At 56.3% G+C, this 26805-nt stretch overlaps 2 protein-coding genes across 2 annotated transcripts in view; one reads left to right on the top strand and one right to left on the bottom strand.

Annotated features, from left to right (window-relative positions):
- HEATR5B (HEAT repeat containing 5B) overlaps window positions 1-12681 on the bottom strand; it is a 254056-nt gene extending 241375 nt beyond the window's left edge. Inside the window, exons 1-6 of the mRNA XM_056127193.1 lie at window positions 12589-12681; window positions 11845-11994; window positions 9063-9274; window positions 5327-5435; window positions 3518-3667; window positions 1531-1702 (exon numbers count right to left, since the gene is read on the bottom strand). Of these exons, the coding sequence (XP_055983168.1) occupies window positions 1531-1702; window positions 3518-3667; window positions 5327-5435; window positions 9063-9274; window positions 11845-11970 (769 nt within the window). The 5' untranslated portion in view covers window positions 11971-11994; window positions 12589-12681. The remainder of the gene's footprint in view (window positions 1-1530; window positions 1703-3517; window positions 3668-5326; window positions 5436-9062; window positions 9275-11844; window positions 11995-12588) is intronic.
- A 185-nt stretch (window positions 12682-12866) lies between these two features.
- On the top strand, window positions 12867-21408 carry GPATCH11 (G-patch domain containing 11). The gene is made up of 9 exons (XM_056126989.1): window positions 12867-12900; window positions 14811-14930; window positions 15272-15498; window positions 16061-16102; window positions 17588-17708; window positions 17908-17998; window positions 18845-18967; window positions 19595-19676; window positions 20400-21408. Exons 2-9 carry the CDS (start codon window positions 14884-14886, stop codon window positions 20453-20455), a joined length of 789 nt encoding a protein of 262 aa, XP_055982964.1. The 5' UTR covers window positions 12867-12900; window positions 14811-14883; the 3' UTR covers window positions 20456-21408.
- The last annotated feature ends 5397 nt before the right edge of the window (window positions 21409-26805 follow it).

The raw sequence follows: 26805 nt of genomic DNA, 5'->3' as shown, positions 1-26805 counted from the left end.
GCGCCGACACCTGCTTCTCCTCCTGCCCGCTGCCAGCCACACGCGGCTCTCAAGCCCCAGGAAGTCTGCGAGCCCTTGGCTTCTGCTTAGAGTCACGGCCAAGGAAAAAGCGCCCCCAAATGAGACTGTTTCTAGTGGGGCATGAAAAATGGAAAAATCAAAATAAGATTTGCAACTCCAGGCCTCGAGGGACAGGGGATGGGACCCTGGAGGTCACGCCCACAAACTGCCTCGGCTGCTACTTAAGCTCTTTAATGGCCGTGATCCAGAGACACACCGAAGAATCTCCGAACCGAGCAACTCGCTGCAGAGATTTCTCCAGACCCTAATTATCTAAAATTTTAGAATTCCGGGAGTACACGGCCACTCTCGAGGCCGCATGACATCTTACGCTACTCAGAACAAGCAATACAAAAGAGAGTATGAAGGAGACTGTTTGCCATAGAGGCAGGGGGAGAGGTGGGATGGGGGGGACACCGGGGACATTGGTGGTGGAAGATGTTCATTGGTGGAGGGTTGGGTGATCAATCATTGTATGACTGAAACTCAAACAGGAAAGCTTTGTAACTGTACCTCACTGTGATTAAAAAATATTAATTTAAAAAACAATAAAAGGGGCTGGAGCGATAGCACAGCGGGTAGGGCGTTTGCCTCGCACATGGATGACCCAGGTTCAATTCCCGGCTTCCCATATGGTCTCCTGAGCACTGCCAGGAGTGATTCCTGAGTGCAAAGCCAGGAGTAACCCCTGAGCATCGCCAGGTGTGACCCGAAAAGAAAAATAAATAAATAAAAATAAAAACAGTAAAATAAAATTAGCATTCTGAATTTAAAAAAAGTAACGTGGCGTTCATGCCCAATTCAATCAGCTTAGTCAATGGCTGAATAAATACCAGTGCTCCGACATTAAAAACAAAAATAGTAAGATCTGCAGGAACCACGTGGCCGACCAGGGTTCAATCCCCAGCATCCCACAGGGTCCCCTGAGCACCGCCAGGAGTGATTCCTGAGTGCAGAGCCAGGAGAAACCCCTGAGCATCCCGGATGTGGCCCAAAAAGCCAAAAAATTTTAAAAATCCAGTGAAAAACGATTAAAGGTAAGAAAACGCAATTTTTTTTGGGGGGGGGGCGTCTCCTGAACATCACAGAAATTCATGTCACACGCCTGTTCTCACATCGACTGAATTGTTCCCTGTTGCCCTGTGCATCCTCATCCTGCAAAACCGCCCCAATTCCACCCAGGACACCGCCCTTGGGGTGCCCTCAGCCTGTGAGGCAGCAGGTAAGAGGCTCCCGCTTTGCCTCCTCGAGCTCGGACACCACGGCCCGGGGAGCAGAGGTCCCCACACTTCTCCCCAAACACCTCTTCGAGTGCTCACTCCAGAGCAGAGTCGCAGTGGCGTGCCCACGGGATGGGAAGCGCAGGGGGCAGGAAGCACGGACATCAGTGTGGGCGAGGGCACCGCGCAAGACCGGGACGGGTACCCCAGGAAGGAAAGCAGGTGGGCACCGGGCGGGCACCCGCACTACCTGTGGCTTGCTTGGGCATCAGCGCGGTCGCCATGACGGTGCCCAGGAGCTTGGCCACGGCCACCCGGACGCCGTAGTTGGAGTTCTCCAGCGCCTTGAAGCAGAGCGTGGCGATGTTCTCCAGCTCGGCGGCCCACATGAACACGGCTTCGTTCTGCAGCTCCAGCAGGCACTGCGGTCACGGAGCGAAGGGAAACTGATCGGACCCGGAACCTGCTCCGGCGAGGAGGAACCAGGCCTCACCGCCCAGACACAACGGGAAACGGGACAAAACAGCCCTCTCACGACGCTGGCCACGGGCAATGAGGGCTCTGACGGAGGCTGGGAGAGAAACACAGCGGCCCTCAGCCGCCCCGCGTGGGGCCCTGCGGGGGCCGCTCCTGGGAGGGACCTGAGAACCGCATGAGACGCCTCCGCCAGAGGGAGACGGGACTTGGGCGGACAGCGAGACGGGGAGAACAGGAGGGGCGGGCGGGGGCCCACAGGACCAGGCAGACCCGGCTGGCGCGGGCCCGGGCTCTACCCACCCGGGGGTTTGGTGCTTCGCTTGTGGAACCCCCTCAGCCCCACAGGGAGCTCCTCCCCGACCCCCGAAAAGAGGAACCAGACGTAGAGCCAACCCAACACACTATAGGAGGAGGAGGGGAAGTACCAACGATGAGCAAGGAAACCCGTGAACTGGAGAATGGGAAAAAGCGGAAGTGGCTTCTCTGAAAACAAGACTCTCGGCCAATCTCTAACCAACTGAAAAAACACAAATTACCAACAGACACCGTCGGAGGGATGAGAGGCGGTCACCTATTTTAGGAGAACAAAGGGGTTATCGCGAACTTTATGCCAATAAATCCAGTAACTGACAAGAAAAATACAACCCACCCAAAAGAAACCCACCCTCCAAATAATCTCTCCTTTTAAAATGGCACGTGTGGGGCCAGAGCGATAGCATAGCGGATAAGGTGTTTGCCTTGCAAGCAGTCAACGGGGATTCGATCCCCGGCATCCCATATGGTCCACCAAGCACCCCCAGGAGTAATTCCTGAGTGAAGAGCCAAGAGTAATTCCTGAGTATCACTGGTGTGACCCAAAAAGAAAAAAAAAAAAAAAAGGCATTTGCCCTGAGCACAGCTGGCCCAGCCGAGCCGGGTTCGATTCCTCCACCCCTCTCAGAGAACCCAGCAAGCTACCGAGTATCTCACCCACACGGCAAAGACGGGCAAGCTACCTGTGATGTATTCGATATGCCAAACACAGTAACAAGTGTCACAATGGAGATGTTACGGGGCCCACTCGAGCAAATTGACGAACAACAGGAGGACAGTGACAGTGACAGTGACAATTAAATGGCACATGTAGTTTGGTATCGGCCCACAAAGGAAACGGCAGATCCAAAGGGATTTGCTGATGAATTCGACCAGCTATTTACACAAGAAATAATATCAAATCCACACAAACACGTCCCGAAAACCTCAGTCGAGAGGCTGACTGCCTGGCTGCGGCCAGGGTAACCCCGATACCGAGATCTGACACCGGACTACGAGAAAACCACACACTGATATTCTTCACGAGCACACACGTAAGAATTGCCAACAAACTATAAGAAGCCCCAAGCCAAAGCTATATGAAAAGGATAATGTATCCATGGCTAAATGGAGTTTACCCTTGAATGAAAGTTAGGCTAAACTTAAAGACTGACCGATCGCTGTAACTCATCACACTGGCATGCTAACGAAAGGGAAGTCACTGGATCACCTCCGGAGCGCCCAGGTCACTCAACAGACCGAAGTAACCTGGGCCATGTGTTAGGCTGGTTGTCATGCTACGCACACCGTGGCAAGTGGGTGAACACAGGCGGATACTCCCCATGCACTGCCCGCCCGTCTACAGTAGCGTCACCCCAGGAGGCTCGCTCCTGTTGGCTAACGGACAGCACGGCCGCGCGTGGGGGCCGGCGGGCGAGGGGGCGCGTTTTAAGCGGCCGCGTACGAACCTTGGCGACGGCACAGCGCACAGCCATGGACCTGTCGGTCAGCAGGGACCTGGCATTCTTGTAGATGTCGCGGTGGGAGGACGCGGCGGCGCCCCCCAGTCCATCCAGAACTTTCTGCAGGCTCATTAAGATTTCACTCCGTCCTTGAGACTAGACGTGAACAGACAGGAAAGCATTCAACCTCAAGCGGGGACTGAGTCCACAGGGGAGCTGGAGTACAGCACACGGGAGAACACTCCGAGGCCCTCGCCATCTTCCCCCAAGGACAATTATTAACCGCCAGTAGGAAATATCTTTAAGGGCCGGAGCCATAGGACAGCGGGGAGGGCGTTTGCCTTGCACACAGCCAACCCGGGTTTAACCCCCAGCATCCCGTATGGTCCCCTGAGCACCTCCAGAAGGGATTCCTGAGTGGAGAGCCAGGAATAATGCCCGGGTATCACTGGGTATGGCCCCACAATGCCAGATATATATATATAATACATATCTCTCTCATATATGAGACATCACAAGATAAATATTAAGATACATATATACACACACACACACACACACACATATATATATACCTGACAGATGAGATCACGACAAGTAAACCTATCCCCACGTTTGCATGAGACGCTAAGGTTCCATGAGAACATTCAGACAAGAGCTTTCAGCTGTTGTACCATATCTCAAATGCTCAAAATGTGACTGTTATGCAAAAACATTTCAAATATGAAAGGTGGGGCTAGAGTGATGGATAGCACAGTGGGGAGGGCATTTGCCTTGCATGCGGCCGACCCAGGATCAATTCCCAGCATCCCAGATGGTCCCCCGAGCATTGCCAGGAGTAATTCCTGAGTGCATGAGCCAGGAGTAAGTAACCCCTGTGCATCGCTGGGTGTGACCCAGAAAGCAAAAACAAAACAAAACAAAACAAAAATCAAACATGAAAGGTAAAGAATAAATGAGTTCTGAAATAAGCCACTTAATAGAAGAACTGGAGCGATAGCACAGCGGGTAGGGCGTTCGCCTTACAAGCGGCCAACATGGCCGACCCGAGTTCGATTCCTCCGCCCCTCTCGGAGAGCCCGGCAAGCTACCGAGAGTATTCGATATGCCAGACACAGTAACAACAAAGTCGCCAATGGAGACGTTACTGGGCCCGCTCGAGCAAATCGACGATCAACGGGAGGGCCTTTACCTTTACCTTTTAATAGAAGAACCATCCAACCTATTTACAAACACGCGCACAGAGAGGGGCGAACCCTCCTCTCTGCAACTCGTCCAAACTCCTGAGGCCCGTGCTGAGAGCTGACTCCGTATTTCTAACATATTTTGCCATACCCACTTGTGCAAGTAGAGAGCTCAGGGCTGGAGCAATAGCACAGCGGGAAGGTCATCTGCCTTGCACGAAGCCAACCCGGGTTCGATTCCCGGCATCCCATATGGTCCCCTGGGCACCGCCAGGGGTAATTCCTGAGTGCACAACCAGGAGTGACCCCTGTGCATCGCCGGGTGTGACCCAAAGAAGAAAAAAAAAACAGGCAAAAATAGCTCTTCCCTAAACTCTAAGGTTTCTAAGGTCAGGCAACACGTTTTTGTGTGTGAGCATACGTGTATGTTTGGTTTTGGGATTTCTGTCTGTTTCGGGGCCACGCCCAGCTGTGCTCGGGGATCACTCCTGGCAGGCTCAGGGGACCATGAGGTGTGCTGGGGAGTCAGAGCCAGTCAGGCGCACGCAGGACAAGCCCCAGCCCCCGAACCCGTGTTTCTGGCTGGTCTCGGACTCCTGGCACAGACAAACAGTAACTGTTTAAGACTCACCTCTGCGCTTTTCAGAGCTTTCAGAAGGTTGTTGACCGTTTCTGGAAAGGCGCTGCCTAACATCCTCCCCATCTTCTCATAGAACGCGCCCACGCACGCCACCGCGGCCCTGCAAGAAGCAACCCCGGCACGCTCACTGTCGGGTTAGTCACACAAGCCTATTAAATCTTCTGGGCAGTCTTTGCCCCCTGACCATTTCCGACGCTGTTCTTCATGCGTCCGTGCACCCACCATCCCAACACCACCTGCCTCCAGGGACCGGTTTCCCTCCACCACACCCCAGAGCCCTACCAGCCCCCCGCAGCACTCAGATCTCGGTTTCCTTTGGCTTCTGGGGTCACACCTGGCGATGCTCAGGGGTTCCTCCTGGCTCTGCACTCAGGAATGATTCCTGGTGGTGCGCGGGGGACCCTATGGGATGCTGGAGATCGAACCCGGGTTGGCTGAGTGCACGGCAAACACTCTCTCCACTGTATGACTATCATTCCAGCCCCCAAATATTTTATTTCCAGAAATCATTTGCCCATGAAGTTTTCAGCTATCGATTATTAATTTGTTGTTGTTTGGGGCACACCTGCCAGTTCTCAGGCCTTACTCCTGTCTCTGCACTCAGAGACCACCCTGGCAGGGCTCAGGGAAACATCTGGGGTACCAGGGATGGGACCCAGATCGGCCGGATGCAAGGAAAACGCCCTGCACTGTCCTATCGCTCAGGCCCAAGAAATTCTTATTTCCAACTTCAAAGAACACCTTGCTTATTCTTCATGACTGCAATTAATACTATGGCTAATCAAATTGTATTTTTGTTAGGAATGCAAAAAATTAATCACATATTTACATAATAAATCACAGTCACAGGTTTTTTTTTTTTTTTTTTTTTTTTGCTTTTTGGGTCACACCCGGTGATGCACAGGGGTTACTCCTGGCTCTGCACTCAGGAGTTACTCCTGGTGGTGCTCAGGGGACCATATGGTATGCTGGGAATCGAACCCGGGTCGGCTGCGTGCAAGGCAAACGCCCTACCCGCTGTGCTATTGCTCCAGCCCCACAGTCACACTTTGGGAAGAAACCCAAGATCTTGTGTATGAGTTCTCACTGTCACTGTCCTCCCGTTGTTCATCGATTTGCTCGAGTGGGCCCAATAACGTCTCCACTGGAGACTTTGTTGTTACTGTGTTTGGCATCTCGAATACGCCACGGGGAGCTTGCCAGGCTCTGCCGTGCGGGCGAGATACTCTCGGTAGCTTGCTGGGCTCTCCGAGAGGGGCGGAGGAATCAAACTCAGGCTGTCTGTGTTGTCCCTGTGCAAGGCAAACGCCCACCCGCTGTGCTATTGCTCCAGCCCTTATGAGTTCTCAAATTATATTAATCCATAATGCTAAAATTCATAAAGTGAAAATCCAACAAAGCTAAAAATAAAAGAGCTTCACTGTGGTGGACTCGGGGTGCCGGAAGTAAACGAGGGTAACAAAGACGGAAACAAGTGGGACACAATTCAACCAGCTTGATCAACGGCTGGATAAATAGCAGTGTGCCTACATTAGGGAAAAAAAGGGGACACCATGGCAGAATATTCTAGAAAATTCCTCAACAGAGCCCAGAAAGCTACCTGAAATACATGTGGATCACATGTCATACGTAAAAAATTTAATTTAACCAGCACCACAAATGCAAGTGAATTTGGTAGGTGGCAGAAATCATAAAACTATTAACGTGGCTTCAAACACCGAAACAAACACGAAACACTAAATAATGCTCCACTACTTGCTAAATTGTTTACCATCTGCGTCTGTTGCAAACAGCATGACCTGTGTAGCTACGACAGTCAGAAACAGCCTGAGCACTGCCAGGGTGCTGCACAGCGCCCGTGGGTGCTGGTGTCCAGAGCTATATCCTCGCTGTTTATTCTTCAGACTCTCTCTGCCCAGCTACTTTTAGCCACAACAAAAGGTCCGAGTCTCCACGTGACCCATCCAAACCACAGGCCTCATTCAGGGCTCTGGGCTCTAAAATCCAGACAAGGAATTTTTAAAAAAAGATTGGGGGGGAAGCTGGAGTGATAGCAAAGTGGGAAAGGCGTTTGCCTTGCACGTGGCCGACTTGGGTTCGATTCCCAGCATCCCATATGGTCCCCTGAGCACCGCCAGGAGTAATTCCTGAGTGCAGAGCCAGGAATAAGCCCTGGGCAACACTGGGCGTAACCTAAAAATTAAAAAAAAAATGGGAGGGAGAGGTGTGTGGGAGAAGCCGCTGGCGTGCTGTGCTCCCTGATAGGACAGCTGGCCTCTGAGGAAGTGGCCTTCCACAAGAGGCATCCCTGGGACCAGCCGACACTTGCTCCCAGACAGCCCTCACTTAAGCTGAGCCCCAAGTTGGGCAAAGAGCTGGCTCAGGCCTAGCGAAGGGCCGGTCACCAGGCGGGCAAGACAAGTCTGGGTCAGGCGCTGAGTACTTGCAAGCCCAACGCGGGGTGGCACAACTGCTTCAGGAAGGGATTCTCAACGCCGGCAGAGAAGGTGGCAGGGCCTGGCCGGACGCACAGCATGCAGGCACTGGCCACGAGCGTCGGCCTGTTCTCGCCTTAATGCCATCACCTAGAAATTCCTTTTTTTTTTTTAATTTTTCAAAAGCCACCATGAAATTGCAAACTGAGTTGTGCCTGGGTTTTGGGCCAGCACAGGCTGCCCCCAGCCCACCCGGAAGACCCAGAGTTTCCGCTCTCTCCACAGTGCCAGAGATCTCTCTGGGCCCTTTACTGAGCCAATTTCACTGGGGCACCCCAGATGGGGCAGGTGCAGTCTCCCCGGTGGCTCCAGATCTCAGCGCACCAACGGCTCTGGTCCAGGGATTCCCAATTGCATCCCAAAATGGATTAGCGCCCTCCAGAGATGTCCCTCGACCCCAACCACTTACAATCTTAGAATTCCAGAAACACACGGCTGCTTTTGTGGCCATATGGCCTCTCATCAGAGTCAAAGTGATCAACAGAAAATAAACGATCCAGCGTCTGACCCTGGCAGGCAGGCTTGAATGGGGGCGGGAAAATTCGAGCAAACTGTAATGCCCAAAAGTAGAGAGGCCCTCCCGTTGAGCGTCGATTTGCTCGAGCGGGCCCAGTAACGTCTCCATTGGAGACTTTGTTGTTACTGTGTCTGGCATCTCGAATACTCTCGGTAGCTTGCCGGGCTCTCCGAAAAGTAGAGAGAGTATTGGAAAAATTGTCTGCCATACAGGCAGGGTGAGGATTGGGACCGGGAGGGGATAAGACTGGGGACATTGGCGGTGGAGAATGTGCACTTGGTGGAGGGATGGGTGTTTGATCATTGTATGGCAGAAGCTCGAACACGAAAGCTTTATAACTGTATTTCACGATGATTCAATTGGAAAAAGGAAAAAAAGATGAGCAGCCTCTTACTGACGTTCTTGGGGTGGGGGAAGGGTCACTCCCAGAGGTAACAAACCAAGCGGCAGAGGCAGGTGAGAACCCAGGCCCAGGATGCAGTGCTGCCGGGACCAACCATGCCCTCGATACCAGGGAGCGGGATGGTCTCAGGGGCCCAACGCTCTCCCAGCTCACGCAGTCCCTTCAGGGAGCAGGCGGGGCGCCAGCCTTGCACAGAGACCCGGGCTCAGTCGCCGGCACCCTGAGCCACACCAGGAGTGACCCCTGAGCACAGAGAGAGGAGTCCGCCCCGAGCAGCGCCAGGCGTGGCCCCGACCCCTCTGCGGTACTCACAGTTTCGTAGGCAGGTAAGCCGCCGTGTCATCTTTGTTCCGGATGATGTCGTTGCACTTGTCGAGCGTCTGGAAGACGGTGAAGGTGTCCCCGATGCTGTACAGGGCCGCGAGGTTCTTAGCCAGGAGGTTCCGGGTGGGCGGGCCCGGGGAGCTGCTGATCAACCCCGTCAACTGCTCCACGAGTTTTTTCTGTTTTTCCTTCACATCCGTCTGCCGTTGACACAGACACACAAGAACATGAGCTTTCCCCCCTCACAGGTCGCTTTTGCGACCCTTGAGCCAAAATGGAAACGACTCCAGAGTGAAGGGACTCTAGTCACTAAATCCGCATCTCTTGGGGCCTACGGCCAGAAATGAGAACTGCCGGCACCCGGGACGGTTGTCTAACCACCAACCCTTCTCTCCTTGCTTCATTCTCCTTCTTCATGCCCCTCCAACGCCAAGAAGGGCGACTGCCGACGAAAGGTGCTCCTTTTTCTTGTTCTTATCCCACCTCATTTAAACCCCGTGGCTTGTAAAGCTGTCATGAGGACTTACAGGCATTCGAGACTCCAGCCCGCTCCCACCACTGCCCACCTCCCCTCCACGGCCGCCATTCCCCAGCCACCCTCCAAGCCCGCCCCCTTAGCAGACCCAAATGATTTACTTTATGTTGCTTGTCACCACCAAACGGCTAGTGGGATTATCAAAAAATACTTTCGTAAAATAAAATGAATGAAAATTCTTCTATCTCCCCAGGGGGCCATGAAGTCCTGGTCTGGGGGTTCACTCAGCCTCCTGTGCCATGTGTCTGTTCCCTGAACTTAGTGGGCTTCTATGTCAAAGTGACTATTCTGGATCCAAAAGGCTCCGACACCACGTCAGACAGAAACTGACAGTGAAAGTGCCCCGTGTGAACTCCGGGGCACGTGGACAACTGTGATGTTGGATCCCAGACCCACTCCCCCGTATAGTCTGCAGTCCAGAAACATAAGGGTCGGGGGGGGGGGGAGACCAAATGGCAGGAGAGCTCAGTGGCTTGGTACAGTACTGTCTGCTGGGCATCTGTGTCCAGTCGCTGGCACTGCCTGGTCTCCTAGGGAGGCCAGGCCACCGGGACTGACCACTGAGGAGAATCAGGCATGGCCCTGAAGCACCACCAGGCACGGGCCAAAACCGAAAGGGAAACGGAAAAGGAAAGTCTTGAGAGCCTCCAGAAACAGGAAAACAGTATTCAGATCTGCCCCCCGGAGGAGTCTCTCACCCGGAAATGTCGGGCTGGGGCTGGAGCAACAGGCTAGCATGGAGGGCGCTTGCCTGGACGCAGCTGACCTGGGTCCAATCCCCGGTTAGATTCATTGGCACCCCTTAGGCTTCCCTGAGCCCCACAGGGAGTGACTCTGAGCACAGGCCCACATGAGGAGAGGGCAGTTAAGACAGATGTGATGGAAGTCATTTAGTTCTGGGTCACCTCATGGGTGGCTGATAAATATCATGTGAAACTTGGGGAAAGAGAAGTCAAGAATGATTCAAGTTACTTGATTTACTGTCCCCCCAAAGAAAACAACAACAAAACAGTACCCATCTTGAAGTCTACCTTAAGTGAATGAACAGAAAAATGTCCCCCACCTGCCCCTGAGGCTATATGAAGTCTTACTGGAGGAAATTTCAGACCCAGGAAGGTGTAGGAACTGGTCACTCGCTCCAACAGTCAGCAACGAAAAAACGGACAGTTCAGAGCAGGAACAAACCACAACCAGATTTGGAATAAGTGAGAGTGAAGACTGTTCACACAGCCAAGACAGATTCGGAGTGAAATCAGTCTGAGAAAAGACCCTATTGACAACGCAGCCCCTCACCCAGAGCTGGGGTCCGCGGTAGCCCCGGGGCTCCTGAGGCCCACGAGGACGAAAGGACCCTGCAGACACAGGGAGGACGTTTGGGGCTAAGCAGCTGTGAGACTCCCATCTCTCTCCTGCAGCCGGGCCTGGGGGCGCCTGTGGGCCGGAATTCTGAAGGCCAGCAGCTGGTCAGACACCTGGGCACCAGGAGCAGAGTCTCCTCTGGGACAGGGCCCGGGGAGCCAAGCCCGAGACGGATGTGGTGGTTCCTCCAGTGTCCCACAGGGACATGCCCCTAACTTCACCCTGCCCAGGACACTTTTCACCAGTCCCCTGTGGGCCGAGTCAAAGATCATCAGATGCTTGAGGAAAGCGTGTCATTTTATCTTATTTTATTTATTTTTGCTTTGAGGCCACACCCTGTGGTGCTCAGAGGTCACTCTTGGCTCTGCACTCAACAAAGACTCCAGAGGTGCTTAAGGGACCATATGGGATGCAAGGATCAAACCCCGTCACTGCGTGCAAGGCAAGCGCCCTACTGGCTGGACTCTCTCTGGCCCCGAAGAGGGTCATTTTAAAAACAGAAGAAAAAAAAAAGACCCCAGAGATAATGAAAAGCAACTCACAGGACTACACAGGAAGAAGCCAGGGGAAGGCATTGAATAGTGAACTCTTCTAGGAGCTGAGGGGAAGGAGACCCCCTGTCAGCCTGGGGACCAGGGACGTGTCAAGTGACAGGGGTCACTGTCACACTTTTCCAAAGTCAGATTCAGCCAAGCAGGCAGAGCCCGCAAAGCTGGCCAGAGCATCTGCAGTTAACCAGGTTTGGATTTTTGCTCAGGATGAGAAATGAATAGCCTCGAGTTCCACATCAGGACACAGGCGTGGGCTTGAAACCCTGATCTACAGTACAGACTCTTCACCCTGTGAGTCCAAACGACAAAATAAGGAATAGCGTACCTTGTTGGCAGCAACCAAGACTTTGTCAAGAAAGCGCAACCATTCAAAGATAAACACGGGTCTCTTTGCTTCTGTGATTTGAGCCAGAGCTTCCTCGTTCAGCAACAAACTGTGTGCTAACTCCATGGTGGACTTTCTCAGGCGTCACGCCTTAAAGGAACACAGCAGAAACACTTGTAAGGATTCACAGACAAGCCAAGAGCGGCGCTGGATAATGGAACAGGGCAAGATGCACAGTCCGGCTTGCTCTGTGCTCTCATTCACTGGGCGAGCTGGGAAAAGATTTCTTTGAAGCACGACTGGGGCATCCAATTTTGTGGAATTCTTTTTAGCCGCGAGATACAGAGTTACAGCCGTGAGATACACAGTGACAGCCGTGAGATACATAGTTACGGCCGTGGGATACATAGTTGCAAAGCTGCCGGGGCTCAGGTTTCAGTCCACAGAGATCCAGCACCCGTCCCCCCACCGGTGTCCGTTCCCTCCACCCACGACCCCGGTTTCCCTCCCGCCAGACCCCCACCCCCGGGGTCAGGGGGCATCAGACTTTAAAGGCCCGGGACACCGATAAAAACCAATGGGCCAATCAAGAGCGGGTGGGCGAGCGCGGACGGTGAGAAAGGGAAACTTCAACGCTGCGGCCGGGGCTTGCCGACCCCCCAGGATCACCCCGCCGGGAGCCCCTTTCCTCGCCCACGGCCCCCGCTGCAGCCGTGCAGCCCCCGGCCCGGGCTGGAGACCCACCGATGCACGACGCGGCTGTCCCCGCGCGGGGGTCCCGGGAGCGTGTGCGCGCCAACGGGAGGGTCCCGCGGGCCGCACCAGCTGACAGCGGCCCCGGCCCCGGAAGCCCCGCCCCCGCCGGAAGGGCGCGAGTGCGCCTGCGCGGGAGCCGGTCTGCGCAGGCGCGCGCCGCCCCCGGCCCCGCCCAGGTGTCTGCGGGAGCGCGCCGGGTTCGGCGCAGGCGCAGCGCGCGGGACGCGGGGGCGCGCCGGACTCGGCGCAGGCGCAGTCCGCTCGCCTCGGAGCCGCGCGCAGACACGGTCGGCGCGGCTGGTGAGCCGGGGGGTCGCCTCGGGGTGGGGAGTGGGGCTGGCGGCCGCCCCCCGGCCGGAGGCGTCGGGGTCGTGGGCGCGGCCGGGCCTGGGGCGCCTTTGCACGCCCCCAACCCTATCCCGGCTAATCTCCAGCCTCTCCCGGGCCTCCGGAGCTGGGCCTGGGCCCGCAGGGGCCGAGGGGGCCAGGGATGACCGGGGACGATGGGGGCCCGCAGGGGGGTGGGGGATGGCTGGGGACGATGGGGGTCGGAGGAGACCAGGGATGGCCGGGGACGATGGGGGCCGGGGGGGACCAGGGATGGCCGGGGACGATGGGGGCCCGCAGGGGGGTGGGGGATGGCCGGGGACGATGGGGGTCGGAGGAGACCAGGGATGGCCGGGGACGATGGGGGCCGGGGGGGACCAGGGATGGCCGGGGACGATGGGGGCCCGCAGGGGGGTGGGGGATGGCCGGGGACGATGGGGGCCGGGGGGGACCAGGGATGGCCGGGGACGATGGGGGCCCGCAGGGGGGGTGGGGGATGATGGGACCCTTCAGAGGGGTGGGGGATGACCCGGGCCTCAGGGGGCCAGAGATAACTGGGACCCGCCCCACACCCAGGGGGAGGCCCCTCCCTGCAGGCCCAAACACAGACCTGGGTTCCCAGCTCACTCCCCCATCCCAGGTCAGGGTCGGTGGGGTAGACCCTGTGCCTGGAGGAAGGCGCTGAGGGTTCCAGGGAAGGGCCGGCTGCCTTGAACGGGCACTGGACAGAGCAGCTGTGAAGAAGAGGGGAGTAGACAGCGGCCAGGCCCGGCTCCCTGGGGTGGGGGCGGGGCGAGGCTCAGCCGTGGATGGTGTCAGCATCTTCGAGGAGGGGGCTGGGAATAACCGTCATCATCTTGTTTGGGGTTTGGTTTGGTTTGGTTTTGTGGTTTGGAGGCCACGCCCAGCCGTGCTCAGGCTCTTCGCTCAGGGATCACTCCTGGTGGTGCTCAGAGGACCACGTGGGGTTCAGGGAATGCCAGGCAAGCATCCTGCCTGCTGTCCTATGGCTCTGGCCCCAGGGACTGTCTCTGGTCATCTCGGTCTCTGTGGCTCAGGGTTTGTCAGGCTCAGCTTCGATTCGACCTGGCTGCTTTTCAGACTTTGCAGGACTTTTTTTTTTTAGCTGTTGGAGTTGATCACTGCCCTTTAAAATGCCTCCATGTGCATTAGAGTGAAGTCCCTTGGGTTCCACATGGGCAGCTTGACCGCATTGTGGAGGGTCGGGCTTTGTGAAGGGATGTGTCTGCGGCTTGTTCGGGGCACCGAGATGCACCGATCCGCTTTCCCGAGGGAAGTTTATCCTGCAGAGGCAGGTGACGTGAGCTGAAGGTTGAAACGTCCCTCTGTGGACTGGGGGTGACGTGGCATGAGACCCTGGGTTTGATCCCTGGCCCTGCAGAAGGATAGAAAATGTCACTCGGGAGAGGCCATGGGGCCACCTGGGAGAGCAGAGGCCGGGGTGAGACCAGCCGGGGGCGGCTCTGAGGCCTCAGGGTCAGGGAGCCCTTGGGACGCCTGTGAGGAGACTCGCAGAGGAGCAAGAGGGGTTCCTTGGGGCTCCAGGAGGGGGGCTTGGGGCGTTGCAGGAGCGTCGACGTGTGTCCCGGGGTGTGAGTGGAGGCCCCCAGCTGCCTGCACGGCTGAGTTTGGGCGCCATAGAGACGTCGAGGGGACACCGAAGAGGGCTGCTGGTGGCAGGCCAAGTGCGAGAACACGGGGCAGGACACCCTCCTTGCACACAGTCAGCCCGGCTGCGGCCCCCAGCACCCCAGAGGGTCCCCTGAGCACAGAGTCAGGAATAAGCCATGAGAACCCCTGAGTGTGGCCCAAAAAGCCCAAAGAAGAAACGTCAAGTGGTGATGAAGCTTGTTTACGTCCAGTTCACAGGAACCGTCGCGGCCTCCCTGGGCCCCGCGTGTGAGCGGCAGGCCCCTCGGCCGCGTGGTGCGGAGCATGGCCGAGGAAGAGGACTACATGTCCGATGTCTTCGTGAATGCCCAGTGAGTGGGTGCTGCCCTGGCAGGGCTGGTGGGCCGCCCTGTGGGAGCCCCTGTCCCCTTCGCCTGGGCCCCTTCCCGCCCCCCATCTGCCTCGCTGCCCGTTTCTCCTGAGTGTCCCTTCCTGGCCGTGGCAGTGCTGCCCTCCGTCCCGCCCCTCCCGGTGTCGGGGTCTCAGCCCAGAGCCTCGTCCCGCTCTCCAGGGCCCTTGCTGCGGGCCCTGGTCTGTCCTGATGTCGGGACGGCGAAGGTGGTCGTGGGGACCAGGGAGTGGCGTCCCGAGCGTGAGGGCCGTGACAGGGACGCCCCGCGCTCCGTCTCAGCCGCCCTCCCGTCCGCCCCAGGGAGGACGTCAGGCCCGGGCTGCCAGTGCTCAGGCACATCCGGGAAGCCCGGCGGAAGGAGGAGAAGCAGCAGGAGGCCAACCTGAAAAATAAGCAGAAGAGCATCAGAGAGGAGGAAAAGGAGAGACGCGACATCGGGCTGAAAAAGGCTCTGGGCAGCGAGAACAAGGGCTTCGCTTTGCTCCAGAAGATGGGCTACCGGAGCGGCCAGGCCCTGGGCAAGAGCGGTGAGTCCCGCGGGTGGCCGTCCCCGAGCAGGAGGGCGTCCCTGCTGGGCTGCGGGGGAGGCGGCAGGCGAGCCTGGACACCGCGCAGGACAGGGCTGCGGAGGTTGGGGCTGGGCGCTGCCTGAGTGGCTCTGGGAGCTGCATTTCCCTCCTTTCTCTTGGCACTGGGCTCATTTTCTCCTCCCCCGGGCAGTGGTGTCGCCTTGGAGGTGTGATGTCTCGGATTTGCCGTTAAACTCTGGCCTGGGTCCCCCGCCCTCCCCGCCCTCCTCTGGGTGCAGTCTCCGAGAAATTCCCCGGGGGCTCGAAGTCACTGCCACAGGAGTGCGTGTGGTAGCCGCCCTTTGCTGATCCTGTGGGATGCGCACGGGGCTGGGGCGGAGGAGCAGGGATCCGGCCTGGGGACCGCGGGGTCCTCAGGAGCTGGTGGGGCTGCGTGCTTGCGTGCAAAGAGCGAGTTGGCAGCTGAGGGTTGGTGTTGGGATCCGCATCGTGACAGCACTTGAGCAACGGGGCTTCCCCGTGGGCGGTATAAAGTCGCGCGTTCTGCTTTGTCTTTCAGGTGCTGGGATTGTTGAACCGATTCCTCTTAACGTCAAAACCGGTAGGTGATCCTTTTCGAGCGTCTCGGCTGTTCCACTTTGCCTTGACGTGTGTTTGCCAAACAGACGCCTTTCCTCGAACGTGGTGTCGTTGCCGATCTTGTGCCATAGAACCGCCTCGGGGACGTGTCTGAGGTCAGGGTGAGGGAAAGCCCAAAGGGGGGACCGCACGTGCGTCCTTGGGGTCCCGAGCTGTGCCCCTGGCACCGCTCGGGTGGCCCTGGTAGGCCCAGCACCGGCCTGAGCACTGAAGTGCCGCGTCCACTTGGTCTCGCCAGGGGCCCGTCCCGGCACTGCTGCTGTGGCCCGACGGTTACAGCCGGTGGCCGAGTTTGATTGTAGTCACCAGTTTAGTTTGGCAGCGGAGACCTTCAGAAATGAAAGGAAGCTTTGGTGAGCATGAAATCGAAAGGAAAGATACGGCCCAAGTGATGGATTAAGCAGGTGCGGCTCTGGCCTTCCACGCGACCAACGCGAATTTGATCCCCAGAACCCCACACGGTGCCCTGAGTGAACACTGCCAGGAGTGAGCCCTGAGCACCTCTGGGGGTGGCCCAGAAACCAAAAAAGTACTAAGATACATATTTATATGTGGGGGAAAGTTTATGACCATCATAAAATACAAAGTTAGTATTGAAGTGGAAGTGTCTAGAAGTCATTCTGGGATATTTTTTTCAACTCCTCTGCCCCTCTCAGAGACCAGGAATATCTCGCCCACACGGCAAAGCCTGGCAAGGTCCCCGTGACGTATTCGATATGCCAAACACAGTGACAAGTCTCACAATTTGTTGTGAGACGTTATTGGAGCCCACTGGAGCAAATCGATGAACAACAGGAGGACAGTCCTGCCGTGCAGTTTTCTCGATGCTTCGAATGAGTTTATGAGAGCGATTTCTTAGTGGGTTCATAATATTTACATGAGAGTACGGCGGTACTGTCTTCCTGATTTAAAGAGTCCGTGTGGGGCCAGAGTGATAGTGTAGCTGGTCAGGTGCTTGCTTTACACACGTCTGACCAGATTTGGTCTCTGACACCCCATGAGGTCCCCAAGTCTCACCAGCAGTGACCCCTAAGTGTCGAGCCAGGAGTAAGCCCTGAGCACTGCTGGGTGTGGCCCCAAATAAAACAAAGAGTCTGTGTGGTATTGCTGCCTTGTTTGAGCAGATCGTGAGCTTGGGAAAAATCAGACTGTGCACTTGAGTGCCAGTAAAACAAGAAACTCAAGAGTCGGACTGGAGCGATAGCACAGCAGGTTGGGCTCTCGCCTTGCACACAGTCCCCTGCATCCCTTATGGTCCCCCGAGCACCGTCCACAGTGATTCCTGAGCGCAGAGCCAGGGGGAACCCCTGAGCATCGCCGGTGGGACTCAGAAAGCCCCGACCGAAAAGAAGCCTCGGGTGTCATTTCGTGTCCTCCTTCCCGGCGAGTGACCTCGCCTGCCGGCCCGGAGGGCGGGCGGGGCTCACGGAGTTCTGTGTCCGAGCAGGGAAGAGCGGCGTGGGCCACGAGGCGCTGCTGAAGCGGAGAGCGGCGCAGAGGCGGGAGCGCGCGCTGCGGTGGGCGCGGCTGCAGAGCCTGGCCGCGGAGCGCGCCGCCGAGCAGTTCCGGTGCGGTTCTGGGTCTGGGGAGAAGAGAACCGAGGGTGGAGCTGGGGGCGGTTCCCTCGGAGGCGTGGGGCTTCCTGCGCGCAGCCCCCCGCCTCGCCCGGCCCGCCGGAGCCCAGGGCCCAGGGGTGCGGGAGGTGCCGCGGCCAAGGGACCCCGGGGCGCGGGAGGGGGCCGCGACGGACTCTGCCCTCTCGCCTAGATTGCGCCTCAAGACGAAGCAGGACGAGGCGAAGCTGGACGCCGACCTGCGCAGGAGCCAGCGAGCCTGCCAGCAGCTGGACACGCAGAAGGCAAGGCCCACCCCCCACCCCGCACACGCCCCCGCCCATGGCCCAGTCGGGGTCAGCCGCCGTCCCCACCGCACAGTCGGGCATAGCTGACGTCACACCTTCCGACTCCCGCCTTGGGTGGGGGTTTTGACTTCCCGGCCCTGGCGTCTAGGGGACTCTTCACCACAGTGCTCCGTCCCAGCAGCCTCCGAGCTCCCGGCCTGTCCCAAAGAGGCAGAATCGCGCTCTGGCGCCAGTTCTGAGTTGAATGGTTTTCCAGGGCCCACTTTTTTTTTTTTTTTTCGCTTTTTGGGTCACACCTGGCGATCTCAGGAATGACTCCTGGCAGTGCTCGGGGGACCCTATGGGATCTGGGAATCGAACCCGGGTTGGTAGTGCACAAGGCAAACGCCCTACCTGCTGTGCTGTCGCTCCAGCCCCCAGGGTCCACTTTTGCTTTTAGCTTATTTTGCTTTAATTGTTTTTATTCCCCCAATTTTGATGCCCGTTGCACGGCCATCAAAACAAGATCACTTTATTGGAAGTCTCCGCGGTGCCTGACGACTCGCCCTCCTGTCCAGAAGCGTGGCTGGGGCCCCCGTCCCCCCTTTCATTTCTGGATCCTGAGCGCACGGCAGGTCCTTGCGGCCTTCCCGGCATGCGTGGATTCTCTCCCGCGGCTTCTGTCCCTGCTCGGGCAGGCAGTGAGCGCCGCGGGCTCTGCGTCCCACAGTTCCCCGTGGACTGCTCGGCTCCTGGGGCAGTGCTCTCAGGGGCTCGTTGCCAGGAGGATGCAGGTTGCCTGCCACAAAGGGCTCGTGCACGCCTGCCTTTCGCCCCGTTTGACGGAAGCATCTGCGTCTGCAGCAAATCCAGGTTCCCAGGGAGCCGTGGTACTGGCTGAGGCCGGAAGACGAGGCTGAGGAGGAGGAGGAGGAGGAGGAGGAGAAAGATCAAGATGAAGATGAAATTCCGAGTGACGAGCTGAGCGTATGTGCCTCAGAGGGGGGGTCTCCCCTGGGCGGGGGTGGGGGCAGTCCGCGCTCTATCCGCCAGGGGCAAGGGGCACCCAGAGTGTCCCCAGGCCTTGGCCAGCGTCCTCCGCGCGTAGGAGCCTCCCAGCCTAGGGTCTGCTTCGTCTGGTCACTCCTTGCCCCGGCCCCAAAGCAGAGCTGCAGATTGCCTGGAGCTGGGCTGACCCTCTCGCCAAGCACGAGCTGCCCCTGGAAATTCTTTTGGTTTTTGTTATCTCCTCTGGAAATGATTCCAGTCACCACCCCCATACACACACACACACACACACACACACACACACACAGAAACCAAAACACCCCTCACACAATGCGAAGAAAGTGGCGATTCTTCAAGGGATGACACGCGCATGTCTGCCCTGGCTTGTGCCGGGAAAGGTCTCAGCCGGAGTGACCGTGTCCACAGCACCGGTGGCCTTCAGGAGGGAAGGGGCCTTCAGGGCCACTCGGAGCTGGCCGGCCCGCCTGTGCCCCGCTGCCTCCCAGTCCCGATGGGCATGGGCGCAGGGTGGGCTGATGCGGCGCCGCCCAGGGGAGCAGAGCTGGAACGCCGCTGGGTGTGACCAGCGCTCGCTCTCGCGTCTAGGTGCTGGAGAAGCTGCGGCTCCTGACCGGGTACCTCAGAGAGGAGCACCTGTACTGCATCTGGTGTGGGACGGCCTATGAGAGTAAGGACCTCGCCTCAAGTCCCCGGGGCTGTCCTCCCCAACAGCGACTCCCCGTGCCTTTCGGTGTCCAGCTCTGGTTGGTTTGGTTTTCCGGGAGTGGGGTGGGCGCCGCACCCCGGAGTGCTCAGGGCTGACTCTGCGCTCGGGTCACCCGTGATGAGGTGCCGGGGCTAGAACCGGGTTGACCGTGCGAGGCTCTGCTTGTCTCCACGACGGCCCGGAGCCCCCAGACGGTGTGAAACTTGTCTGCCCCCGATGACAGTGGGGACCGTGCCTTAAAGAACCACACCGTCTGCACTGCACTGTCCTCCATTGTCCGTCGATTGGCTCGAGCAGGCCCAGTAGCGTCTCCATCGTGAGACTCTGTTGTTGCTGTGTCTGGCGTATCGAATACCTCACGGGGAGCTTGCCAGGCTTTGCCGTGCGGGCGAGATACTCTCGGTAGCTTGCCGGGCTCTTGAATCGAAGGGGCGGAGGAATCGAACCCAGCTCATGCCAAACACAGTAACAAGAAGTCTCAAAATGGAGACGTTACTGGCCCCGCTCGAGCAAATTGATGAACAACGGGAGGAGAGTGTTTGTTTTTTTGTTTCCTGTCTTCCTGGTGTGTCACAGGAGGCAGTGGCCCAGACCCAAAAGATGTGTGTTGGGTCAGAACAGTTTCCTCACGTGAGGCTTGCTGCGAAAGTTGCCTCATCCTCTGCTTTCTCCTCCCCGTGGCAGATCAAGAAGACCTTTCTTCCAACTGCCCGGGGCCAACCTCTGCCGACCACGACTGACCAAGTCTCCCTCTGCCGACCACGACGACTGACCCAGTCTCCGTAAAGAAACAACCTGACGAGTGTAGTTCCCCAGACACAAACAAAACCAGTTCCCCGGTTCCTCCTGCAGTCTCGTGTTTGCTTCCACTTGTACTTCTGGAGAACTTTGCCCTCGAGACTGAGTGCCCGCGCAAAGCCGGTGGCCAGTGTGTGCGCTGCCAGTGCAGGACTGGGCTCGGCAGGTGCCGGGGCTCGGGGTGAACCCGGGGAACTCGGCTGCCTTCGGAGCACCGAGAGCGCCAGCTTTGTTCCCGGGGAGGCTGTGCAGGACAGGGACACCCCCTGTCTCCTGTGATCACTGAGTTCTTGGGCAAAGGACCACCAGAAAGAAGCAGAGCCAAGCGCTCACTGCTCCCAGACTCGCCCATGGAGGGACTGAGGCTCGGAGAACAGCACCTTAGAGGCCTGGGCCCAAGGAACTGGAATAATTTCCCTTCCCTCCGCAGAAGCACACGGGAGGGAGGGTCCCCTGCAGTGAGACTGTTGGCAGAGACAGCCATCCAGAGACACCTCTGAAATCCAGTCAGCCTGAGGCACTCACCGCGCCAGACCTAGAATGGCCGGGCAGGAGATACCATAGCCCACTCGCCTTTCCCACGCTGCCCTGGGTTCGATCCCCGAGGCCGCCTCTGCCCCACCCCGGAGCCCCTGCAAGGACAGCCCTGAGCCAGGAGGAAGCCCTGAGCACCCGGGTGTGGCCCAGAAGAGCCTTAATGGCAGTGTGCGATGTTACCGATGCACTTTTAAAGGCGTTTAAGAATCGGGAGGTTTGGTAAATGTGTGACCCAACAAACTTGCTGAATTTCAGAACGTCCTGACATTTTTGTGTACGTTCACAAGATTGGAATTTGTATAGTTGGCTACTGTCTTTTAATACTTTTGGTGTTCGAGAAATAAAACCATGCTAGCAGTCCAAACTCCTTTAGCCTCTCTTTCCTTCGGACTCCGAGTTCGATCCTTTCTTGGCGTTCCCACTTGCAGGCCCCCTTCGGCCAGCCAGAGCCCCACGGGACTTGTTTAAGCTGCGTGGGCTGAGGCACCGCCAGGGGTGGCCCCGAAGCGCTCAGCCTGGGACGCGGGGAAGGAGCTCGGGAAGCCGCCCTGGGTCCCGGACAGTCAGGGGCGGAGGCTTGGGGGAGCCTTGGCCAAGAGGCTCGAGCGGACAGTGACCGGCCAGTCTCCCCCGTCAGGCAGTCCAGGGACGGCCACTGCAGCAAGCAGAGCTGCGGAACTGCATGGCCACGCAGGAAAACAGAGCCGGAAACATCTCCCACCCTGCAACAGCCTGTGCAGACTCCAAAAGACAGCTGAGGCTCTGTCTCTCCCGCCGCCCGCGTTCGGGAGTCTCAGGCCGGTTCCCCACCCCGGGGAGGGCGATGGGATGGGCGGGCGGAGGAGGGACACGAGGGCCAGGCGGTTGGTGTCCGTTGCAGCTTATTCCCAGCCCATCTCCGTTCCTCTTCGCCTCTCCTCCTGCCTCTTCCTCCGCCATGCTACGTCATTCTCCTCCTCGACCCCCTTCATCTTCCTTCTCTTCTGGAGCCTGGATCCTGATGCCCCAGCCCACTCTTACTGTCTAGTTAAATCCCAACGTATGAGGGGTTGGGGCTCACATAGGCGTGTGGTCACGATCAATAGGGGTCAAGTTCTTTCCCTCGGGGAAAGCCGCTTCCAGGACAGATACTCTCTCAGCAGAGCAACCCACCCCAGAGCCGAATCCCCTGCTCGAGGCAATCGACGAACAACAGGATGGCCGTGATCGTGAATATTAGCAGTCTTCCTCCATCTATACAAAAAGGAATTTGCTTTCAAGTAAACTATTCAAAAGACACAAGGGGAGGAGAAAGGCAATATTAGCTTACAATACAATTTCAGTGTCCCAGAAGGATCTGACCTTACCAATGAACAAAGTCTGATTAGGGGAAAAGCTGATTGTCTGGTTGGGGAGGAGAGCACAGAAGTGGGGTCAGATAAACAAAGGAATGGGAGTGACTCGGGAGCACTGTGAGTGATGGGTGTGCCCCGATAAACCTAGGCTCCTTGTGGCAAGGGAGAAAGGAGAAATCAGCCGTAATCCTACCAAGTCAGCGCACAGTGGCCCAGAAGACCTTGAGATGCAACCAGAGCCCACAGGGAGACGGGCAGAGCTCTGCAGGCCACAGGCCCGAGAGGCGCTGCAGTGACCCACCTCCGGCTCGCGTGGGCGAGGGGGCTGACCACGAGACCACGGCTGCGTGACAGCTCCTCCTTCCGGGCTGATCTTGAATGCGCCCAACAGCAGCAGCTATGGGGGCAGCCCCCCAAGGACCTCCACAACCCCAGAGCCCCAGACAGTGTCCTGGCCGCTCACGTCTGTCCGTCTGCCCTCCCCTGGCTGTTTCTGCTAAGGTGGCAGCCGAGTCATTTCTGCTCTCTGGTAGCAAACGCGGCGTTACCGAGGGTCCGGGCGACAGCCAATCAGACGGAGGAGGTCCGACACGGAGGGACCCGCTGGGACTCTGGACTACCCAGCCCCTCCCTGCCTTTCTTCCTCCTGAACCTTGCACTGCATTTACTGGCTTGAGTTCTCACGGCTGCGTAACATTGCCGTGGAGGAAACGACCAGATCGGCTTTCCTTGGGCTGGACATTGGTTTTGTTCCCTGTTCTTTCAGCTACGAGAAACAAGATTTCTAGAACATTCTCTCAGGCCTGTGTGTCCGAATGGATTTGGTGGCTTCCAGAACTTAGAAACGTTTAACTGTCTTGGATGATGCCAATGTGACTACACATGATTTTTTTTTATAAGAAAACATGCATGTTTATTATGAAACTTAAAACCATTATCGAAACATGTTTTTCTGCATACTCAAAGGGGTCGATATTGAATATGGACAGCAAGTTAGCTCACAAGAAAGAAAGCGAAAGGCACAGATGCAGTCGGCTGGTAGACTTCCAGCAGCCTGGTATAAAGTGCAGCCAAAATGTCCTTCTGTTGAGTAAGAAGTCCAGTTGCCTCTGAATATTTTTGGTAACGCTGAGTCAGGAGAAGCCACTGCGGTCTGGAGATTGGCAATCTTGAGACTTCGAAGACGTGAACTGTTAGAACTGACACCGGTGACACGGTGAACTGTTAGAACTGACACCGGTGAGAAACACTGGGTTGGAAAGGGACAGCTGTCCTCCCAAATGCAAAACTCTCTTCCACAGATGTTTAGCATACCATGACTAAACAGCTCTACATTGATACACCAGCAGGGATACACGGCAACATGACTGATACCTTGAGCATGTAAAGAACACGCTTAACAGAAATCCAAAACCAACATTTAATTCTTGAACCCAGCTGTAGAAAGCAAATCACTTCACAATGCTTTTTCAGCATGTCTGATTGGGGGGGGGGGTAAACTCTAAATAATAGTGGTGAATCTTTTATTGAAACAGTGAATCTAATCAAAGCAGATAGAGTGTTAACTAGAATTCATCTGCCTCACAGGGACGGGGAGGGGTGGGGGGTGGGGTTTTATTGGGGTTCTTCATGGTAAAAAATAAGTATTGGTAAAGGGAAATGTGTTTGATATTTGCATGACTGAGACCTAAACCTGAAAGCTTTGTAACCTTTCCCACAGTGATTCAATAAAAAAAAAAAAAAAAAAGAACACGCTTAAAAACAGGCAGCGAGAACTTCCTTGCCAGCTCCCGAGACAAGTTACTCCTACCTCCTGCACCCAGCCCGTGCCAGTGAGGACCAGCCCGCAGTCCGGTGTGTTACTGTGGAAACACACCGTAAAAACGGTGACGTACTGATAATCAGAAAGTACTCAAAAAGTGACAGAAAGTGTATGTTATTAAATGACACAACATGTTAGAGGCTCTACTTAAAAATCTCCCATTGTTCCTTTTCAATGTTACAAGATTGTTTGCAAACCAACAGACTGTAAACATAGGAAATTTTCATTAGGAAAGATGGGTCTGCTGTACTTTCATCTGTTACCAAAAAATCAGTGGAAGTTACTGATAGTAGAATTTCTCTTTTGCTTTCGTAAGTCTCATTCTCTTGAAAATCAAACCAAAGATTCCTCTCCCTTGAGCCAACGTTCAACTATGGTCACCTTAGAAAATACCCGTTTCCTTGTCAATCAGACATCAAATCGCGTGGCAGCTATTTCCGCCTTCTCTTGGGCCAGAGGTCTTGGCTTCATTGTTATCTGACGAGAACAGGGAAGGCCGGCGAGTGGCCCTGCCCCGTCTTTCTTTCCTGCTGCAGTGGAGGCTGGGTCACGGCAGTGGGGGGCAGCAGGTGGCGCACGGGCAGGCCGGCCCAAGGCCTTGGCTCACGTGGCCTCTTTCTCTCCTGCTCGGCCCGTCGCAGGGTTTCTGGCCAGGGTGCTTCCGCTAAACCCGACTGAAGCAGAAAGGTGACATGCTTGGGTAAATCCTGTGTCAAGGTGATTCCGCGGAGGCCATGGGTCGAGCCGCCAATCTGTTGGCTGCGGGATGATACTGATAGGAAGAAAATCATCCGGGTAGCTCAGATGTTCGCGCCGCCACGGCAGCGGTGTTTCCAACATCGGCTCAGCTCCGTGAATCATCACCTGATTCCTCTTTTCCCCATCTTCAGGACTAATTGCAGGACAAACTTCTTTCAGGAGACCACCTAGTGTGGTCACCTATCCGTCTGTAGCCATAAGACAAAAAGCTTCTGAACAAAAGGCCGTTCCATTGTCGTCTGATATATTCTAAAAGGGATGTATCGAAATCCATTTTCTTCTGCAGGATATTCCACGCGTTTCCGATCGATGGCCCAGAATCGATCAAGTCTGTCTGCCGGGGCAGACGCTAGATAATATATTTTCCAGAGCTCGTCTGGAATAGCCCGAGATCTCGCGTGGCCACGACCGTGAATGTCAATTTCGAGATCGTAAATGCTTGGGGTCCAGAGACATCTCTGTAGGCACTAATCCGTTTTGGATTCAGTTGGGAGCCCCTGGGCCAGGGCTGTTGGTGTGCTAAGACGACGTCCAGAGGGAAATTGTGGGAGTGACAGACAGTCTTGGCGAGGTCCGTCCTGAGACAGTGGAGTCAGGCCTGGGGTATGCGGCAGTTTTAGATTCTGGGAGCAAGTGGCTACCAGGGACCCCTCTTGGGTGGGCACAGGCCAACACGCCCCCTCCAGTTCGCTCGGGTCTGCTCAGCCATGAATGGGTCCGAGCTTAACCGCCGGCCCCGATCTCCCCGAGACCCATCTAGGGTCTCTGAGGCAGGCCAGCAGCAGGGCCTGCAGGGTAGCGCTGGACTTGGTGCGTGGGGGTCACCGCCAGTGCTTCTGTGTGCCCTGGGAAGCGGGCGAGGGAGCCCGTCCCAACTGCGAGTGAGCTTGTGTAGCTGAGCCGGAGGTGGTTTGTGGGTCTGACTCCCACAAACCTAACTTTCGGCCGTTTCATTTCTTGGCAAACGTGTTCCCAAGTTGTTGGGGTCTGGCCAGGGGCACAGTGGCAATTTTGGGGTGTCAGGAAGCCTGAAGGCAAGGTCAGGCTGCTGGTGCCCTCGCCCCAGGGGACAGGTTGCCCTGCTGGGTGCACCAGAACCCCAACATGACTTTTTTTCTAAGGACCACTTCTCCCACTAGCTCGTTAGATATTTAAGACCTAGAATAGTCTCAAGAGATTTTGGTCTGGAAACGGTACGTATTTAATAAAGAATTCTTTTAGCACTGCAGCACTGTCCTCCCGTTGTTCGATTTACTCGAGCGGGCCCAGTAACGTCTCCATTGTGAGACTTGTTGTTACTGTGTTTGGCATATCGAATATGTCACGGGGAGCTTGCCAGGCTTTGCTGTGCGGGTGGGATACTCTCGGTAGCTTGCCGGGCTCTCCGAGAGGGGCAGAGGAATCGAACTCGGGTCGGCCATGTTGGCTGCATGCAAGGCAAAGGCCCTACCCACTGTGTTATCGCTTTTATTTTCACTAATTTATATCAGAAAATTTAGGGCACCTTTTTTTCTCTCATCTTCATAATGAGAAGTCCTAGGGGAAAATCAAGTGCAAGAATGATTTTTTGATTTATATGATTGATTTTGAAGTTAAGAGGCAAAGTTCTCTGTAAACTTTAAAAAAAAAAGTTAAGGGAATAGTCAAATCACAAATCACAAATCATCCTGTTATTCGTCGATTGCCTCGAGCAGGCCCCAGTAACGTCTCCTTCATCCTAGCCCTGAGATTATATTCAAGGCTCTTTAGGAGAATGAGACCCATCATAGTTACTGGTATTTGGCATATTGGGTACGACACAGGGAGTTTGCCAGACTCTGCCGTGTGGGCAGGCTACATT

This window comes from Sorex fumeus, unplaced genomic scaffold (assembly GCF_029834395.1).
Source record: "Sorex fumeus unplaced genomic scaffold, SorFum_2.1 ptg000006l, whole genome shotgun sequence".
NCBI classification, from domain to species: domain Eukaryota; kingdom Metazoa; phylum Chordata; class Mammalia; order Eulipotyphla; family Soricidae; genus Sorex; species Sorex fumeus.
This window is presented reverse-complemented; position numbering and strand designations above follow the sequence as displayed.

What these genes read in the sequence shown, in the direction of transcription:
- GPATCH11 (XM_056126989.1), top strand. Translation starts at nt 14,884, where the DNA reads ATGGCCGAGGAAGAGGACTACATGTCCGATGTCTTCGTGAATGCCCA. An exon ending in GATGTCTTCGTGAATGCCCA is followed by an intron (nt 14,931 to 15,271) that starts GTGAGTGGGTGC and finishes CGTCCGCCCCAG; the next exon opens with GGAGGACGTCAGGCCCGGGC. An exon ending in GTGTGGGACGGCCTATGAGA is followed by an intron (nt 19,677 to 20,399) that starts GTAAGGACCTCG and finishes TCCCCGTGGCAG; the next exon opens with ATCAAGAAGACCTTTCTTCC.